The sequence below is a fragment of the Dama dama genome, chromosome 20, assembly GCF_033118175.1.
Source record: "Dama dama isolate Ldn47 chromosome 20, ASM3311817v1, whole genome shotgun sequence".
Taxonomy (NCBI): Eukaryota; Metazoa; Chordata; class Mammalia; order Artiodactyla; family Cervidae; genus Dama; species Dama dama.
In genome coordinates this window covers 49,934,989-49,956,690 of record NC_083700.1, presented here as the reverse complement: position 1 = coordinate 49,956,690, position 21,702 = coordinate 49,934,989, and the positions used below count along the sequence as shown (strand labels likewise).

The 21,702-nt window shown below is 34.7% G+C and overlaps 1 protein-coding gene across 1 annotated transcript in view; it reads left to right on the top strand.

Moving 5' to 3' along the window:
• Positions 1-21,702, top strand: part of CCDC18 (coiled-coil domain containing 18) — a 105,242-nt gene that overhangs the window by 47,599 nt on the left and 35,941 nt on the right. Inside the window, exons 13-19 of the mRNA XM_061121356.1 lie at positions 5,285-5,505; positions 6,604-6,714; positions 7,213-7,344; positions 12,191-12,325; positions 12,492-12,569; positions 15,322-15,438; positions 19,583-19,750. Coding sequence (XP_060977339.1) covers positions 5,285-5,505; positions 6,604-6,714; positions 7,213-7,344; positions 12,191-12,325; positions 12,492-12,569; positions 15,322-15,438; positions 19,583-19,750 — 962 coding nt within the window. The remainder of the gene's footprint in view (positions 1-5,284; positions 5,506-6,603; positions 6,715-7,212; positions 7,345-12,190; positions 12,326-12,491; positions 12,570-15,321; positions 15,439-19,582; positions 19,751-21,702) is intronic.

Sequence of the window (21,702 nt, the reverse complement as noted above, 5' to 3'; positions counted from 1 at the left end):
CCCTTTATCAGATACATGATTTGTAAATATTTTCTCCCATTCAATAAGTTGACTTTTCATTTTGTTGATGGTTTCCTTTGCTATATAGGAACTTTTTAGTTTGATATAGTCCTGTTCATTTGGTTTTGCTTTTGATGTAAAATGCAAAAAAAAAGAAAAAACACCAAAAGACAGTCATTGCTGAGACTGATGTCTAATAGCTTACAGTCAATGTTGTTGTTTTTTTTCTAGGAATTTTATACTTCCTGTCTTATGTTCACGGTTCATGTCTTTAATCCATTTTTAGGTTAATTTTTGTATATGGTGTAAGATAATTGTTGAGTTTCATTCTTTTATATGTTGCTGTCCAGTTTTCCTGACACTGTTTATTGAAGAGACTATTCTTTCCGTGTGGAATACTCTTCACTCCTTTGTTGTAAATGAATTGACCTTTATTTATGATCTTTCTATTTTTGTCCCATTGATCTATATGTCTGTTTTTATGCCAGTGTTAACTTTTTTGATTGCTATAGCTTTGTCATATAGTTTGAAACCAGGTAATATAATGCCTTCAGTTTTGTTCTTCTTTCTCTTTTGTAGTTCCATATAAATTTTAGGCTTGTTTATTCAATTTCTGTGAAAAATACCTTTGGAATTTGGATAGGGGTTGAATTGAATCAGTAGATCACTTCCAATAATATAAATATTTTCACAATGTTAATTCTTCTAATCCATAAGGATGAAGTGTCTTTCCATTTATTTGTCTTCAGTTTCTTTCATCAGTGTCATAGATTTCAGTATACAGATCTCTTACCTATTTAGTTATATTTATTCCTAACTATTTAATTCTTTTTGACTCAATTGTAAATGGGATTATTCTCTAATTTTTCCTTCCTTTTGTTGTTGTTCAGTTGCTCAGTCATGTCCGACTCTGTGACCCAGTGGCTGCAGCACGTCAGACTGTCCTTCTCTATCTCCTGGAGTTTACTGAAATTCATGTCTATTGAGTCAATGATGCCATCCAACCATCTTATCCTCCGTCTTCCCCTTCTCCTCCTGCCCTCAGTTTTTCCCAGCAGCAGGGTCTTTTCCAGTCAGTCAGCTCTTCACATCAGGTGGCCAGAGTATTGGAGCTTCAGCATCAGTCCTTCCAATTAATATTCAGGGTTGATTTTCTCCAGGATTGACTGGTTTGATCTCCTTGCAGTCCAAGAGACTCTCAAGAGTCTTCTCCAGCACCACAATTAAAAGCATCAATTCTGTGGTGCTCGGCCTTCAAATAGAAGGGGAAAAGGTGGAAGTAGTGACAGATTTCCTCTTTTTGGGCTCCAAAATCACTGTGGGAGGTGACTGCAGCCGTGAAATCAGAAGATGATTGCCTCTTTGCAGGAAAGCTATGGCAAACCTAGACAGAGCAGAGACTTTACTCTGCCAACAAAGGTCCATATAGTCAAGGCTATGGTCTTCCCAGTGGTCACATATGGTCATGAGAGCTGGACCATAAAGAAGGCAGAATGCTAAAGAATTGATGTGTTTGAACTGTACTGGAAAAGACTCCTGAAAGTCCCTTGGACAGCAAGGAAATCAAACCAGTCAATCTTAAGAGAAATCAATGCTGAATATTCACTGGAAGGACTGATGCTAAAGCTGAAACTCCAATACTTTGGCCATGTGATGCGAAGAACCGACTCATTGGAAAAGACCCTGATTCTGGGAAAGATTGAGGGCAGAAGGAGAAAAGGGCATCAGAGGATGAGATGGCTGGAAGGCATCACTGATGCAATGAACATGAACTTGGGCAAACTCTGGGAGATGATGAGGGGCAGGGAGGCCTGGCGTACTGCAGTCCATGGGGTTGTGAAGAGTCAGTCACGACTGGGTGACTGAACAGTAACAACAGCCTTCTTTATGGTCTATCTCACATCCGTACATGACTGCTGTAAAAACCATAGCTTTGACTAGATGGACCTTTGTTGGCAAAGTGATGTCTCTGCTTTCTAATACGCTGTCTAGGTTGGTCATAGCTTTTCTTCCAAGGAGCAAGTGTCTTTTGATTTCACGTCTGCAGTTGCTATCTGCAGTGATTTTGGAGACCAATAAAATAAAGTCTGTCACTGTTTCCATTGTTTCCCCATCTATTTGCCATGAAGTGATGGGACTGGTTGAAGTAGTTCAAGTGTGTTGAAGAGAAGAGACATTACTTCGCTAACAAAGGTCCGTCTTGTCAAAGCTATGGTTTTTCCAGTAGTCATGTTTGGATGTGAGAGTTGGACTATAAAGAAAGTTGAGTGTTGAAGAACTGATACTTTTGAACTGTGGTGTTGGAGAAGACTCTTGAGAGTCCCTTGGACTTCAAGAAGATCAAACCAGTCAATCCTAAAGGAAGTCAGTCCTAAATATTCATTGGAAAGACTGACACTGAAGCTGAAACTCCAATACTTTGGCCACCTGATGCGAAGAACTGACTCATTGGAAAAGACTCTGATGCTGGGAAAGATTGAAGGCAGGTGGAGAAGGGGATGACAGAGGATGAGATGGTTGGATGGCATCACCGACTTGATGGATGTGAGTTTGAGCAAGCTTCAGGAGTTGGTGATGGACAGGGAATCCTGGCTTGCTGCAGTTCATGGGGTTGCAAAGAGTCAGACATGACTGAGTGAACTGTTGGGACTGGAGGCCATGATGTTCGTTTTTTGAATGTTGAGTTTTAAGCCAGCTTTTTCACTCTCCTTTATCACCTTCATCAATAGGCTCCTTAGTTCGTCTTCACTTTCTGCCATTAGGGTGGTATCATTGCATACCTGAGGTTATTGATATTTCTCCCAGCAATCTTGATTCCAGCTTGAGCTTCATCCAGCCCGGCTTTTGCATCATGTACTCTGCATATAAGTTAAATAAGCAGAGTGACAACATACAGCCTTAATGTATAGTTTCTTATGGTTCATAGTTTATTCAGAATTAAGATTTTTCCACTTGAAGTAAAATATAAAAACTTTATAAGACTATAGGTCTCTTTCAGTTCAGTTCAGTTCAGTCACTCAATCGTATCCGACTCTTTGCGACCCCATGAATCGCAGCACTCCAGGCCTCCCTGTCTATTACCAACTCCTGGAGTCTACCCAAACCTATGCCCATCGAGTCGGTGATGCCATCCAGCCATCTCATCCTCTGTCATCCCCTTGTCTTCCTGCCCCCAATCCCTCCCAGCATCAAGGTCTTTTCCAATGAATCAACTCTTCACATGAGGTGGCCAAAGTACTGGAGTTTCAGCAACAGTATCAGTCCTTCCAATGAACACCCAGGACTGATCTCCTTCAGGATGGACTGGTTGGATCTCCTTGCAGTCCAAGGGACTCTCAAGAGTCTTCTCCAACACCATAGTTCAAAAGCATCAATTTTTCTGCACTCAGCTTTCTTCACAGTCCGACTCTCACATCCATACATGACCACTGGAAAAACCATAGCCTTGACCAGACGGACCTTTGTTGGCAAAGTAATGTCTCTGCTTTTTAATATGCTATCTAGGTTGGTCATAACTTTCCTTCCTAGGAGTAAGCGTCTTTTAATTTTATGGCTGCAATCACAATCTGCAGTGATTTTGGAGCCCAAAAAAATATAGTCTGACACTGTTTCCACTGTCTCTCCATCTATTTCCCATGAAGTGATGGGACCAGATGCCATGATCTTAGTTTTCTGAATGTTAAGCTTTAAGCCAACTTTTTCACTCTCATCTTTCACTTTCATCAAGAGGCTTTTTAAAAGTTCCTCTTCACTTTCTGCCATAAGGGTGGTGTCATATGCATATCTGAGGTTATTGATATTTCTCTCGGCAGTCTTGATTCCAGCTAGTGCTTCATTCAGCCCAGCATTTCTCATAGGTCTCTTTACCATTCGTATTTTATGTTGTAATTGTCCAGTGTATTATACCAACATACATTGAAAACCTCACTAGGCAATACTATTTTTTCTTTCCTCTGTTCATAATTTCATAGTTATCACTCTGGCTTTTTGTTGATTAGTGTTTGCCTGGGAAGACTTTTTCCATCCTTAAAAGGATGTATCTTTGTATATGAGTGTGTTTCTGATAGAAAACATATAATTGATTCTTACTTTTATAACTATTCATTCTTTTACCCTTTTATTGGAATGTGTGGGTTACTTACATTTAATGTAATCATTGATCTTTTTGGGTTTAAATCTACCGTCTTGTTATTTGTTTGCTTTTTATTCTGTTGGGTTTTGTTCATTTTTCTTGCCTTCTTTTGAATGAATTTTAGTATTTTGATTTTTTAATGCCTTCTATTAAGTAATTAATTATACCTCTTTATTTTTTTAGTGGTTGCCCTAGGGGTTAACATATGTATCTTTAACCTGTCATGTGCTATCTTCAAACACAATGGACTGCTGGCAGAAATGATGGTAGAGAAGATTAGATATCTTAAGTGATTAGAGGGAATACTGTCAAGAATGATGGGGTCAGCAGAGGGAATTCTAATTAGAGGTTGTGATAATATATGTTATATATTCTCTAACATCAAAGAAGAACAGAGTCAATAGTAGATTGTTTAGAAAGTGAATTATTAGGGATATGGAGAATTGATGGGAAATGGTACTTATGCAACCCTTGAAGGCATAGTTTCTCTCTGCTTGTTTACACATCAGTGTATTCTCATGCAGTCATCTACATTGTGCATCTACTTTAAAGCACCCCTGAAAGCTTGTTTACCTTTCAGTCGGCAATAGCGTATACATTTATAATGGAGAAAAGGTATATTCAAACAACTACCTCTGATAACACTCAGTAGTTTTAAAGAGCATTACTGAATTCTCATCATTTGGTTTGGAATATGAAGGATTCAGTGTTTTTGGCTTTTCAGTTTGCATCTGTATACAGTATATCAAAATGATCAAGTTATCCAAATAAATTTATGATGAATTTTGGTTTAAGGACATAAGACAATGTTTTTGTGTTTTGTTTTGTTTTCAAATAATGATTTGTATCCAAACAGTGGGGTTTTTAAAGATGGAGAAGGGCTCTTTGTGGTACAAAAAGATAGTCCTTATGTTATGAAGTGATAGTCTAGAAAAGTGAGTTGAGTCAGAACTTATTCCTACTTTATATATTTAATAATAGAAAGTACCTTGCTTATCGTGTTTCTTCACTATATTTTCTTTAATGTATGTTTCATCCACTTTAGTATTCTTTAGATCACAAAGTAAATATGATTAAATCTTTCAACACTAAAATGAGTTTTTATTCTTTGAGTTTTATAGAGAACAGCTTTCCTTTTATGTTTATTAACAGAAAGTTTAAAAGATCAAAATCAGCATACTATGAGCAAGCAATATGAAAGAGAAAGGCAAAGACTTGCTTCTGGAATAGAAGAATTACGTGATAAGTTGATGCAAATAGAAGCTGAGAATTCTGATCTGAAGGTTAACATGGCGCACAGAACTAGTCAGTTTCAACTCATTCAAGAGGAGCTGCTAGAGAAAGCTTCAAACTCTAGCAAACTTGAAAGTGAAGTAAGCTTAAATTAGCTATCTGTACTAAATTTTGAGAGAAGAAAAAAGTGTTGTATGGTTTTGTAAAAATTGTATGTTAAAGATGAGGTTTATACACTAAAAAAATGGTATCATGTAAATTATAACTTCTTTTTAAATTATATTTGGAAACTTTTGGGTTTTAATATATGTTAAAAGTAGGAAAACAGTGGCTAAATTTGGTGAGACTTAAACTGTACTCCTTTCTATTATTTCTTCCAAGTATAAGTTAATATGGCTAATACATATTACAAATAAAAAATTTGGATTATGTAATTGGAAAACAACGGGTCGTAATAGAGGATTTTGTATTTTAGCAAATAGAACCACCTGGAAAGCTTGTTAAACATGCAGGTTTTGGGTCCTGTTCCAGTGATTTCTGATTCAGTAGGTATGGAGTAATGCTAAGGAATCTGCATTTTTAAACAGCTGCATGTAAATCTGATGCAGGTATCTTTTGGATTATATCCTGAAAAGGAGATAGTGTATGTTTTATGAATATCTGATCTTAATTTCCACTGAGGACAGAACAAGGATGCCTTATTAGGTAATTGTGTACTAGGACCACATGTGTATATGCTATATTCACCCTTCAAATGACAGTTTGCTGCTCTTTGAGGGCACTTTTTAAATGTCTGATTTCTCATCTTAAAGTCTATAGCCAAGACTAGGGATAAGACCTGTGGGATAGAAACTTATGTTAATGATAGAAAAGAGAGTTAGTTCATAATTACAGCCATCAACTTACTTGGAAAATTGTCAGGTACTAAGGTTAATAACTTTTTTTTAAAATTAAAATATTAGCATAGTCTTGTTGAAAATACAGAAAGGGACAAAAAAAGAAAATAAAACATTGGTAATTCTACCAGTAGAAACACTGCTGTTAACATTTTATTGTACTAATTTCAGTGTTTAACAGCTACTTTTACAAAATGGGTTAGGTGAGGTCCTGTTTGAACATAGGGGTCTGAATTAATGGAATAGGATGTGTCATATTCTGCTCTTCCCTTCACTGTTTTTCTTCTGAATTGTCATGTATTTTTTAAAAATAATTTTAAATTTATTTCAATGTGTTTTCAGATGACAAAGAAATGCTCTCAACTTTTAACTTTAGAGAAACAGCTAGAAGAAAAAATAGTTGCTTATTCCTCCATTGCTGCAAAAAATGCAGAACTGGAACAGGAACTTATGGTAAAAATTACCTCTTTTTGCTACAAATTTACTGTGTCTTTAAGGAACTTAATTTGTAACAGCATGTTTGCTTTAGTATAATTATTCTAAAATAGACCATATAGGAAGGTATAAATTCTATCAGACTCTTTCAATTATTCAGTTTTTAGTTCTGTATTTTTAAGTTAATATGGAAAGTTGTTATCTAAAATTTCTTATTTTTATTTTAGTAGAATTGAAGGAACTGGGAGTAGTTCTTTGATATGTTACATGAATTTGATATGTTTCATGAATTCCTAATAGTTTGATCTTATCATTTTGATACAGTTTTTAAAATAACCACTTTGTCTTTTTTTATAACTATTGAAATATTCTTAAAGCTTGACGTTGACTGTTGTGATTCATTAAAGAATAGAGTATAATAAATTTTATGCTTTACTAATATACTTTTTTCATAATGTACTTTTATGAAAAACTAGGTCTTAATTATATTCTTTTAAAGTGTTTTTGTATTTCTAGGAAAAGAATGAAAAGATTAGGAGCCTGGAAACCAATATAAATACAGAGCATGAGAAAATTTGTTTAGCTTTTGAAAAGGCAAAGAAAATTCATCTTGACCAGCATAAAGAAATGGAAAAGCAGATTGAACGAGTAAGATATTAATTATGTTTTTATAAGTAAATGTAATATATATTTAGAATATGAATACTGAAAATCTTAAACATTACTAACTTGGTTTTTTTGTTTAAATATATTAGGAAGCAAGACAGAAAAGTTAGTAGTACTATAATTAGAATCCCATTACTTCTAGATCATTTTACAATGCTTTCTCCTTTAGTACTCCTGCCATTTGTTTCAGTCATTATTTTTTGACATTATCAGACTAGAGTGATTCTATAACTCTTTTTCCACTAGAGATTTCATTTGCCTGAAGATTGGTTGAGTAGACATTCTCTTGATCTTGGGTTAAAAGTGAAGAGCAAAAACAAAAGTAAAGGAGGAATTGTGAGACCAGAAGCACAAGACTAAATAAAAAAGAGTTTGGATGGGTTTAATAGCAGAATGTATTCATATTTAACACACACAAATATAAGCTTATAATATAGAGCAATAGAAATTAGTCTGAGCAACAGAGAGAAAGAAAATTTGGGGAAGAAACGAACACAGACTTAGAGACCTGTTGAATAATATCAGAAGGTCTAACATTTATGTCACCAGAATACCAAAGAGGAGAAGAATGAGACTGGTACAAAAAATACTTGAAGGAATAATGATTAAAAATTTGCCAACTTGTGAAGGAAATAAATTTATAAATTCAACAAGCTTAAAGAGGATTTTTGTTGTTGTTCAGTTGCTCAGTTCTATCCGACTCCTTACGACCTTATGGATTGCAGCACACCAGGTTTCCCTCTCCTTCTCTAGCTTCTGGTGTTTGCTCAAATTCATGTCTATTGAGTTGGTGATGCCATCCAACCCTCATCCTGTGTCATCCCCTTTTCCTCCTGCTCTCAATCTTTCCCAGCATCAGGGTCTTTTCCAGTGAGTCAGCTCTTCACATCAGGTGGCCAGAGTATTGGAGCTTCAGCTTCAGTCTTTCCAATGAATATTCAGGATTGGTTTCCTTTAGGATTGACTGGTTTGATCTCCTTGCTGTCCAAGGGACTCTCAAGAGTCTTTCCCAGAACCACAGTTCACCATCAGTTCTTCAGTGCTCAATCTTCTTTATGGTCCATCTCACATCCGTACATGATGACTATAAAAACCATAGCTTTGAGTATATGGACCTTTGTTGGCAAAGGGATGTCTTTGCTTTTTAATATGCTGCCAGGTTTGTCATAGCTTTTCTTCCAAGGAACAAGCATCTTTTAATTTCATGGCTACAAGTCCCTGTCCACAGTGATTTTGGAGCCCAAGAAAATAAAAGTCTGTTACTGTTTCCACTTTTTCCCCATCTATTTACCATGAAGTGATGGGACTGGAAGCAAAGAAAATAACTTCAACACACATCAGAATGGTTGCTGAGAATCTTGAAAGCAGTCAGAGATAAATAACGCATTGCATATAGAGGAACAAAGATTAAAATTACTGCAGACTTCTCATCAAAAATAAAAAACTGAACTGTGAAGGTTAGAAGACTGAAGAACATATTTTTTTGACTGCTTAGAGAAAAATTGTCAACCTAGAATTTTATGTCCAGCAATAATATTCTTTAGGAGATCAAACCAGTCAATCCTAAAGGCAGTCAGCCCTTAATATTCATTGGTAGGATTGATGCTGAAGCTGAAGCTCCAATACTTTGGCTATCTGATTCGAAGAGCCGACTCCTTGGAAAAGACTCTGATTCTGGGAAAGATTGAAGGCAAAAGGAGAAGTGGGTGGCAGAGGATCAGATGGTTAGGTAGCATCACTAACTCAATGGATATGAATTTGAGCAAATTCTAGGAGATGGTGGAGGATGGAGAAGCCTGGCTTGCTGCAATCCATGGCATTGCAAAGAGTTGGATACAATTTAGCAACTGAGAAACAGCAATCCTGATGAGTGTGAGGTGGCATTTCACTGTAATTTGATTTGCATTTCCCTCATGATCAGTGATATTGAGAATCTTTTCATGTCTTTTCTCTATATATTCTTGATATTGATCCCTTATCAGGTATATGATTTGCAAATAGTCTCTCATTCTGTTGGTTTCCTTTTTACTTTGTTGAGAGTCTTTGGATACACAGAATATTAGAATTTTCATGAATTCTAATTTGTCTATTTTTTCTTTTGTTGCTCACATCTTTGATGTCATATTTAAGAAATTTTTACTAAATCCAGTGTCATGAAACTTTTCTTATAAGATTTCTTCCAAGACTTCTTTTTTTTAATGTCTGACATTTATGTCTTTTGTCCATTTTGAGTTAATTTTTATGGTGCTAGGTAAGGGTCTAACTTCATTCTTTTTGCATGTGGATATCCTGTTTCATCTGCACTGTTTGTTAGAAGAACTGTCCTTTTCCCCCACTGAATGATCTTGGCTCCCTTGTCAAAGTCATTTGACCATATGTGTGAGTATTTATTTCTGGGCTCTTGATTCTATTCTATTGGTGTATATATTTGTCTTATGCCAATTTACACTGTTTTTGTTACTGTACCTTTGTAATATTGATAGATTTGAAGTCAGGAAGTGAGGAAACTCCAGTTTTGTTCATTTTCAGGATAGTTTCAGCTGTTCAGGGTCCCTTGAGATTTCATATGAATTTTAAGATGGGTTTTTCTGTTTCAACAAAAAAGGTCTTTGGGATTTTAAAAGAGAGTGTATTGCATTAAGTAATACTGACATTTTAACAGTATTAAATCTTCTAATCTGTGAACTTGGAATATGTTTCTATTTATGTTTTCTTTGGGGCTTCCCTGGTGGCTAAGGTGGTAAAGAATCTGCCTGCAATGTGGGAGACTCAGGTTTGATCCCTGGGGTGGGAAGATCCCATGAAGAAGGGAATGGCAGCCCACTCCAATATTCTTACCTGGGAAATTCCATGTACAGAGGAGCCTGGCAGGCTACAGTCCATGGGGTCACAGAGTCAGACACGACTGAGCAACTAACACTTTGACTTATGTTTTCTTTAATTCCTTTCATCCGTGTTTTATAATTTTCATTGTACAACTCTTTTACCTCCTTGGTTAATTCCTAAGTATTTTTTTCTTTTTGATACTACTATAACAAATCGTTTTTGTCATTTTCTCTTCAGATTGTTCATTGTTCATGTATAGAAATGCAGCTGATTTCTGTGTGTTAAATTATATCCTCTGCTTTTCTAATTTCATTTATCAGCTCTAGCAGATTTATTGTGTGAAATCTTTAAGTTTTGTTTTTTTACAGTATATTTAAAATTATATCATCTACCAGCAGATAGTTTTACTTCTTCCTTTCCAATTTGTATGCTTTTTTTTTCTTGCTTAATTCCTGTGGCTGGAACTTCCAAGACTGTGTTGAATAGAAGTGGTGAGAGGAGCATCCCTTTCTTGTTTCTGAGCATAGAAGAAAAGCTTTCAGTCTTTCGTCATTGACTATGTTAGCTGTAGGTTTTTCATCTCAGGGTTTTATTTTGTGAAGGTATTTTCCTTCTGTTCCTAATGTGTTAAGTGTTTCTGTCATGAGAGATTATTGAATTTTGTCCTTCTGGGACTTCTGTGATGTGCACATTGGTCTGCTTGACAGTGTCCAACAGGTCCCTTATGTTCTGTTCACTTCAGTCTTTTTTCTTTCTGTTCCTCTAATTGATGGTGTGTTATTTGTTTTCATTTGAGTGTCTCCATTCCACGGTTCCTTGGTTTTAATCATTTCAGCTGACTTGTTGCTACTCTGTTTTTATAGTGTGTATGTGTGCCTGTGTTATATGTCACATATGAATGATTTTATACCTTTTACATAATATGCACAAATATTCACATAAACATAGCAGGTTATTCATATTTTGTCTTCACAAAACTTTTGGATGTTTGATAACAATCTGTTAGTGGTGAAGTTGTAAAGACAAACATTTCTAATGAAAGTATTAATTTTGATACACTTTGTAAGAAATACCTAATGAAGTTAGAAATGTGCATATCCTACAACCAGGAAGTCCACTTCTAGGTGGTATGTTCTCAAGAAACTCTAATACATGTACATAAAGAGATACATACAAAGATTGTTACTGTAACATTATCATTGTAGTGAAAAAGAATACTAACCATTCCCAAGTAGAAGAGTGAACAAGCTATAGTTTGTTGTTATAATGGAATACTCTCTTTGAACTAGATCCATATATGGATACATATAAATATTTAAAACAATATTATGCCTCCTGCATTGACAGGTGGGTTCTGAGGTGACCACTGAGCCACCAGGGAAGCCCTAAAAGAATATTAAGTGAAAGAAGCTAGTTGCTGAAACTTGGAACTAGTGTTGATATTGTCTATGTGAATTTTCAAAACAGAAAATTACATTACATTCATGGGTCTACATATGTAGTTAAAAGCATGGAAAACATGCATGAAGCTGAGACACACTAGAGAATGATACAGAACAGTTTCAGTATAGTATTGGTGAGGGAGGAAAAGAATAAGACCTGGATTTGTGATTTCATTTCTTCTCTAAAAGGAGGGAAACTAAAGGAAATTTTGCAAAATGCAATCATCTGTGTAATTTCAATAGTAATATAACATGTGAGTGTTATATTTTGTGTGTACATTTGACTTTGAACAATGCGAAAGTTAGGGGTGCCAACTCTTGCACAGTTGAAAATCTACGTATAACTTTATAGTCAGCCCTCTTATCCAAGGTTCCTATCTGTGGATTCAAACAACCTCTGGTGGTATAGTACTGTAGTACACATTTATTGAAAAGAATCCATGTATAAGTGGACTCAGGCAGTTTAAACCTGCTTTGTTCAAGAATGGACTGTATTTAAAATGTTTTGGATTTTAAAAAAAGTTAACATGAAAATTAATAAACCCTGGTTCTGTTTTTAGCTTGAATCTCAACTAGAGAAAAAAGAACAACAATTTAAAGAACAAGAAAAGACTATGTCTATGCTGCAGCAAGATATAATATGTAAACAACATCATCTTGAATCACTAGACAGACTCTTGACAGAAAGCAAAGAGGTAAAATCATCTTTATAAAAGTGCTCTTTAAAAGCTGATTAATATTTTAAGTTTATTTTTTAACATTCCTTTAATTCTAATCAAATCAGTTTTTCAACAACTTGTTACTAATGCTAAAATATGTATACACTTAATTATTTTTTGCTACCAATCTGTATGTTTTTAGGAGATGGAAAAGGAAAATGTGAAGAAAGATGAAGCTTTGAAAGCATTGCAGAACCAAGTATCTGAAGAAACGATCAAGGCTAGTATGCTAATACTTAAAAAAAATTTTTTTTCTTTTAATTTTTTTTTATTAATAGAGACATTCTTGTGGCTTTTTTAGTTTACTCTATAAATTGTAAAAATCATTTACTTAAAAATGAATAAAGTAGTAAAAATTTTACCTAAATCAATGAACTTAGTTTCTTTAAGTGGTATAGTTTTTCATTGAGAATTATGATCTTAATTATTTGATAATTAGTTTTTAGTTTATCTTTAATATTATCTGTAAGATTATCACAAGCTAGTTTATAGATTTTGCCTTAAGACTTTTTTTTTTACCAAAAACTGGGTTTTTTTCCTAAACTGTAGGTATTTATTAACATTGCCAGTAAAAATATTAACAAAGGAAGTGAAGAAAGATGAAACTACAAACAGTAGAGTTTTGCTTCTTTTTACTAGTTTTGCTATATGATTAAATAGGGGATAAATCCAGAATTTCTGAGTAAAATACAGTTTTGTTGCTATTAAGAGTATATCCTTATAGTTAAAGGCATGGGCTTTGGGACTAAAATAATTTGGGTTTCATTTCTGGCTTCAGTGTGCTTACTAACTGACTGTAACCTTGGCTTGGTTATTTAAACTCTCTGAACTTTAACTTCTTCTTTAAAATAGGAATAACAATGCACTAGAAGAGGGTGGATTTGAGGATTAATTAAAATGAGGATATAAAATGCTTAGCACAGCCTCCAACTAATAAAAATAAATGGGAAAAAAAATTAAAAAATAGAGTGAACAGGATAAAGACAGTTTAAAAAAAATGCTTAGCACACACTAAGTTACTCAGAGTTTGCTAAGTAATTACTATATATCCAATGTTTTCTCATTATTATTATTATTTCTTTTTGACTGTACTGTGCAGCTAATGGGATCTTAGTTCACCCAGCAGAGATCAAACCCTGGCTGTTAGCAATGAAAGCACAGAGTCCCACCCACTGGACTTCCAGGGAATTTCCTTGACCCCCTATTTAAAGTTTACTGCCAGATCTCACCATTTTCAGGGCACAATTTTTCCTTTATGATTAATAAGCAGTATGTGGGATGACTCTTGAAGACCATGTTGAAAGCTGTGTTCCTCAACAAGCTCATAGTCAATAGTTTTTAAAATCCAGTGATGAATCTTGCCCAAATGAGTTTTTGCATTGCTAATTTTTATCAGGTGTGATATTCTGACAGATTTTTTTTTTTCCTGTGTGCAGAATTTGATACAAATACCAATGCTGATTCTCATGCTTAAGAAAGAAAATTTGTAAATAGTTATACCTTCATAAAACAATTTAAAAATTATTTTTAGGGCAGCAGTTTATTAACAAAGGTAATTATTCAAAATTGCAAACTTTTAAGCTGTTGTTATATTCACAAGCTATAGGGACAGGCTTTGGCAACTGTGTGTCTTTCAAGATCCTCCTTTTAGACATAAGAGTTGTAAGGATAATTTCATGATGTAGAATATTATCTGCAAGAGGGAGCAGTTTTCTATTTTTTCTTATTTTGCTGAAATTTCTTTCACACTTTCATGACTACTTACTAAAAGGCTATTAGCATTGAGGGGGAAAAAAGTCACTCCCAAGAAACTCAGAATTACGATAATGAATAAAAGGAATCAAGACAGGAATGAATCTCATTAACAGATGGGGAACATGAAGTATATAGGCAAATGCTGAAAGAAATTTACTGAATTTGAGTTGCTCTTTGCTCATTTGCTGTTGAAGGTTATGGTAGCATGAAGCACTTGCAGCTTTATGAACACTTGAACCAAGTTACATGCTGCCTTTCTAAAAATGTTTTTACTAATTGAAAGGAAAAACAGCCTTCTCCTTCTTAATTTTTTTTTTTCCTAGCTGACAAAAACATTTCATTTTCTTAGTGACTTCAGAATATTCACACTATAGCATTTTTAGTACAATACACCAGTTCGTACTCACTTTATTATTTTTCTTGATCAAGGGAATTTAAGGAATATGTTTAAATACTGCTTACCTTTTTAGAAAATGTTTTAGGATGTCTGGCCTACAGGTCCTTGACAGTTGGCCCCAGTCTATTTTGCCAGTCTCATCTCTCCAATACCCATCTCTTATAAATTCATGCTTTTGGTACCCTACTGCTGCTGCTGGTGCTGCTGCTAAGTCGCTTCAGTCATGTCCGACTCTCTGCGACCCCATAGACGGCAGCCCACCAGGCTCCGCCATTCCTGAGATTCTCCAGGCAAGAACACTGGAGTGGGTTGCCGTTTCCTTATCCAATGCATTCAAGTGAAAAGTGAAAGTGAAGTCACTCAGCCGTGTCCCAAGTGAAAAGTGAAAGTGAAGTCACTCAGCCGTGTCCAACTCTTCTCGACCCATGGACTGCAGCCTACCAGGCTCCTCCGTCCATGGGATTTTCCAGGCAAGAGTACTGGAGTGCGGTGCCATTGCCTTCTCCGATTGGTACCCTAAGCTCCTGCCAACTTCTTACTACTCCTTTTCACAGTGCTTTGTCTCCGAATGTACTTCGCTGTTCCTAAATGCCCTTTCTCACTTGTTCATGGCTGTTTATTCTTCAGGACTCCAATCTCTGGCTCCCTGGTTTGCAGTAATAATTAATTTTCTAAATAAATCTCTTCTTTAATAGTGTTTTATATCTTAAGGTGGACTATCTATTCATTGGTTGAAGTAGTGAGGTAACATTAGGAGATAACTGTAAAATATTGAGCGTATCATAAGCATTCATTAGTATTTTTCCTTTTTGCTGCTTAGGTCAGACAACTAGATTCAGCACTGGAAATTTGTAAGGAAGAACTTGCCTTGCATTTGAACCAATTGGAAGGAAATAAAGAAAAGTTTGAAAAACAGCTAAAGAAGAAATCTGAGGAGGTAAGTAAACTAACATTTCATCACGTGTAGCTTCCCAGGTGGCAGTGGTAAAGAGTCCGCCAGTACAGGAGACGAAGGAGACCTGGGTTCAATCCCTAGGTCAGGAAGATTCCCTGGAGCAGGAAATGGCAATCCACTCCAGCATTCTTGCCTGGAAAATTCCATGGACAGAGGAACTTGGTGGGCTACAGTCATTGGGGTCACAAAGAGAAGAGTCAGACATGACTGATTGAGCATATACACATATAGCTAGGTTTTAGAAAATATTATTTGATTCATAGTCCATCCATTCTGATAGTAACAGGTGATGTTATAAAGATATTTTACCAAATCAGTGGATATTCCCCAGTGACATACTGGCTGAATAATTAAATGGCCCCAGAGCATATTGATAGAAAGCCAGCTGAAAAAATTACATTTTGATTATCCAGAACACAAAGCTAATAAATACTCCTCTGAGTTTTTACCTCAGGCAAATATTCTTTTACAGATTTTGAAATACATTTATGATTAAAATAGTAGTGACTTTGAGGTCCCAAATTATTTTGAAAATATTTTAATTTTGTATTAAATGCTTTAAAAAGTGATAAAGTATGTGTTCATAGGGAATTACATTGTCAACATGATAGAAGAAAATAAACATTAAATAGATGAGAACAAGCCTAAACTATTTCTTCATAAAGCATTTATTCAGTAAAATAAATCCTTTTATTAATAAATACCTTTATTCAAATTGATGAACTTAAGTTTTGTGAAGTTGGCATTGTGTCAGTAACTTTCCTGGGTTATATTTTATTTTTTAGTAGTAATTTGCTTTCAAACTAAAGTGGAAGTTAAAGGGTAGTAGAGTGATACGCCAATAAAAATTTGATAGATATAGGTTCATTTTTGTGAATTAATATTTATGTTTCAAATAAATATTTTTGGTACTTAAGTATTTTTAATTGAAATTATTTTGCTAGTGGCTAGGTTACTGAAATAAAATTTTTGTTTCCCATTTATTTTTATTAGTTGGAGGCTAATTACTTTACAATATTGTAGTGGTTTTTGCCATACATTGACATGAATCAGCCATGGATTTACGTGTGTTCCCCATCCTGAACCCCCCTCCCACCTCCCTCCCCATGAAATAAAATTTTTATTTGTTCTTATGTGGTATTAGTTTCTTAGTGTTTTGGTTAGGCCTTATCTTTTTTCTAATATTTTATCTTCCTTTATTAACTGGTCCATTTTTTTCTTTGCATAATAAAGTATAACAAGATGTTACAGTAAAGCAAAGAATAGTGTTTAAACTTTTCTTGCAGGCAAGTCAGTTCTATATAAAATAAACTACAGCAGAGGTGTGATCTGTAGTTTTGTCAGGAACTAACAGGAAAAACAAAACAGATGTTAATGATACATATTTACACTAATTATTTTCATACAGACAAAATTAAGGTAGTTTATCATTAAAAAGAATTATCATAATAATATTAGAAATTGCATAGTTGCCTGTTAGATCTAAAGTTCTCCAATTTTAGTAAAGAGTCATCATATAATGAAGTAGTTTGAAATTTAAGAGCTTCTTGTTATAAACAAAGAATATTTGACTCAAGCCTTTCATGTTGCTGTTGACTGTTTGACTGCCAGATAATTGGAAAAAAGAACCAAATCAGAATTCGTCTCCACTGTTTCTTAGAAGTTTAAAACTGCTTTCTTCTGGATTGGTATTTATTAGAAAGATTGTTTGTCAAAAAGGAATGGGTTTATTTTCCTTCATTTAAAAAGTTACTACATAGGCAACAATAAGAAATCTGTTAAAGAAGATTTACCTACAGTTCACACTAATACTAATACTTTTCACTTTTCTATTTGCCTGAGTGTTTTTCATGTTAATGAAATGGGGTTCTTTTTTTTTCCACCTTATTTTATAAAATTTTATATTTGCTGTTGTCCTTTAAATTAGGATTTTAAATGTTTGCATCTTTCAAAATCTGATTTATATATCATTTAGTTAAACTTTCCCCATACTTTAGGGACCAGGTGACAAATATTATAAAATACATATTAAGTTATGCTGTATTATTTATACAATTTTAAAATGGTTTCTTTTGGCACTTTGTAGGATTTAGATTATTGGACAAAGGGCCTTTTTTTTTCCTCCCTTCTTAATAGGTTCTTCCAGATAACTCTAAAGGTATCAGATGTTAATGATACTTTTTTGCTTTAAAGCAGTTTTGGGGACCAGCATATTAAAGTCCTAAATATTTGGAATGAATGAATACAGTTTCTTAGATGGGTATTCCTTTATGAGTTTTTTGGAGCAAGAATATTCAGGAGTGCTTTGCTGGAGTATTATTTTACAAACAGTGGCAATGATAGCAACAATAATATACTAAATAACACCTAACATTTATGCAGTGTTTTCATGGCTATGGCTTATTATCAGTAAGGATAAAAGATAACATCAGATGCAGTATGAAGAAATCTATGGCTTCCTATGTTCTCTTCCTTGTTCTGAGAGAAGTCATATAGAATACACTTCTTTCTATAGAAGTGAAATGCAGTAACATGTATGCAGTATGTCTGCCCAAGGAAGCCTGCTTATGGCTCTTTTTATTAGGGAGCTGGTCACATAAGAACAGCCATAGGTATCAAAATTCCAAGTTCCCAGAAGGAAAGCATGATTTGGTGTCGTAGCCAGGGAAAACAATCTTATCACTTAGGGAATATTTCAAAAGCCACATTCTCAGACAGCAGCCAAGAATCAACCCTATTAATAGGTTGATGAAGAAGCAATTGCAGTTTCAAACTGTGAATTTTAAATCATTGTAACTAGGCTCAAACACATCTTTAATAATCAAAATAGAAACCATAACAATCAACACATTTTTGTCAACAAGAAATAAGTTTGTTTATTCCTGTAGCATAAAAATCTGCTTCAGGATTCTGAAAACTCTTAAGAAAGCATTTCCTGCCTCTTGCTGGTTATGGAAGTATTTTCCCTGCAAAAAGTTGTTGAGATGCTTGAAATGGTAGTCGGTTAATGAGAGATTAGGTGAATATGACAGCTGAGGCAAAAGTTCACATCCCAGTTCATTGGGCATTGTCTTGCAAAAGAATTGGGCCCATTCTGTTGACCATTACCTGGTGCAGCTGTTGCAGTTTTTGGTGCATCTCATTGATTTGCTGAGCATACTTCTCGATGTAATAGTTTTGCCACGATTCATGAAGCTGTATTGAATCAAAGGGCAACAGACCACCAAACAGTGATCATGACCTTTTTTGATGCACGCTGGGCTTTGGGATATGTTTTGTCTTGTTCTTGGTCTAGTCACTGAGCTGGTCGTTGCCAGTTGTGGTATAAAGTCCACTTTTCTCGAACCATTCATTCGAGAAATGGTTCATTGTTGTTGTGCAGAATAAAAGAAGATGACACTGCAAAACGCCAATTTTTTTTTATTTTTGGTCAGCTCATGAGGCATCAATATAGAGATTTTTCACCTTTCCAGTTTGCTTCAAATGCCAAATGACTGTAGAATGATCGATGAGTTCTTGGGCAGCTTCATATGTGTAGTTGTAAGAAGTTCAGCTTCAATGATCCTCTCAATTGGTCTTTGTCAACTTCTGATGACTGGCCACTGCATTCCTCATCTTCAAAGCTCTCGTCTCCTTTGCAAAACTTCTTGAAACATCACTGCACTGTACGTTCATTAGCAAAATGCGTTTTAATGTTGTGAGTTGTCTGCTGCTTAATGACCCATTTTGAACTCGAATAAGAATATCGCTCAAATTTGCTTTTTTGTTTAACATCATTTCTAGTCTAAAATAAATATAAAATACATAGCAACTAATAAGTCATTAGCAAAAATCATAAACCAAGAAATATGCATTAAAATGGTGTATAACATAACCACATTTATTTAAGAATGTATTCCAGTATCAAACAGCACAGTTCAACAATGCAAAACTGATTACTTTTGCACCAACCCAATAACATATCTTCATCAGAAAAAGGAGCCCTGCCCTTCCACATAATAAATTATAGCAATGAATACAATTGTCCCATGTAACAAATGTGGATAATTATCTAATGAGGTAGACACCATTGACATTTTATTGCTTTTTATTTGAAATTATAATGAGAAATTTATATATTTGCTAGGTATATTGTTTACAGAAAGAGCTGAAGATTAAAAATCACAGTCTTCAAGAAACTGCTGAGCAAAATGTTATTCTGCAGCATACTCTTCAACAACAACAGCAAATGTTACAACAAGAGACAATTAGAAATGGAGAGCTAGAAGACATTCAAACGAAACTTGAAAAACAGGTATATTTTATTGGTCAAAATGGAGTTATGATATAGAAAGTTTTTAAATTGATAATAGATTTATTTTGCTAGTTATATAAATTGCTATTTAAACTTCACAGATACCATATTGAGTTATTACTCCAAAGAAAGAGTCCTGGGACATTTTGTAGTAGAATCTAATCTTCTTTCATTCATTCCCAAGTTCATCTGAATTATTCTGACAGATATTTTACGTTTTTTGATTTGTTTTTCTCTTGTCAAACTTAACAGAAGAGTATAAATTAAAAAATGATAGTTCTCTGTAATCTCACTACACCTCACCCTTTTGTCCTTTGTATGACTTTTTTAATCTATATATTCTAAACTTACCCTCAGCCTCTCCAATAGCACTAAGGAATTTCCTGTCTGTATATTCAAAGAGATCGGGCAGGTATTCTACATTTTCTTCTTTAGAGACGTCTGTCCTGTGGCTCTCCATCCTTTTTGCTCAAGTCTAGACCTACTGTTTGCTGTGCCTGATGCACAGCTTCATCCTGGAGCATTTCTTCATCTCATCCGTGTTTGATTTCCACTTTATAAATTCCTTGTTGTTGACTCTAGTATTTAAAAGATTGATTTGTAATTCTTGTTCTTTCTGAAAATGATTTTATTTCCGTAATTGTTTAGCTTTCTTCTGTTTTTTCTTTTTTAAGTCTGTCAGTTCGTTTGTATTTTTGGTTTGATGATTTTATTTCTTTGTGCTATTTAGGAGATTTTTTTGTTTTTTTCTGATTTCTTTGAGGGTCTAAAGAAGTTTATGTCTAAAAATTCCTTCAGAACTTGGGATAAATTTTTTAGTATATATTTTTTTCTACTTTTTACTCATGTTCCACTATGTACAGGTTTTGTATTGGATATATTCAATTTTTTACTTATCTTTAGATTTTTTTCTGCAAATCATTGTGCCATTTAATCAAGCACAGAGTGGGTAGAATTTTCCATGGTTCCCTTCCCTTTTTACCTGGTTACTATTTTAATTTTATACTTGAAACTTGAGTTGGGAGGTGTGGTTATTAATGACTTATAGTCTGTACTGAGTTCTTCAGTGAGAGGTTTTAAAGAGCAGGGAGGATATTAAAGTCATTAGTGAAGTGAAGTTGCTTAGTCGTGTCCGACTATTAGCAACCCCATGGACTGCAGCCTACCAGGCTCCTCCGTCATTAGTGAGATACTAATTTTTGAGATCACAGTCATGTAAATGTTCATTGAAAACAAAATGGCTGAGGTTAACTATGGAGAGAATATAGAATGAGGGGTGAGATGATTGACTTCAGCAGAGCTCTGAAGGATGCAGTCATGGAAGCCAAAGTATTTCATGAAATGAGGAGATAATTGGTGTCATGGGCTATTGCAATCAGTGTCAAGTTTTGTCAAGTAAACTGAAGGTTGAGTAATGTCCATTGGATGTAGCTGCATGGAAGCCTTTGACACAGTGTAGTTTCTGTAGAGTGGCCAGATTTCTATGGGTTGAGGAATGAATGAGAAGAAAGAAAAATACTACAAAAAGCATAGAAAAAAATCTGAGAAGTTGAACTACAGAGAGAAGAAAAGAAGTGGTAGTTGGAGGTGGTATGGAGGAAAGGTTTTTATGATGGGAAGGTCTTCGACATGTGTACGTGCTAATATAAAGAAACCAGAAGAAAGATATTGAGATACAGCAGAGAGTAGAGATGGCTAATAGTTTGAAGTTCCTGAGAAAGTGGACAGGAATTGAATCCAGAACACCTGTGAAGTAGTTTGACTTATATAGGGGGAAGAATACTTCCTTCAGTGTAGTGAAACAGAAGGAAGAATGAATAGGAACAAATGCAAGTAAGGAATCCTTCACTGTATGAACCAATTTGTGAAGAAGGAGAGGAACATAGTTTGACAAGAGAATAAAGAACATTTCACATGAGGATAATGAAAAGAGGAACATTTATCATTATTTT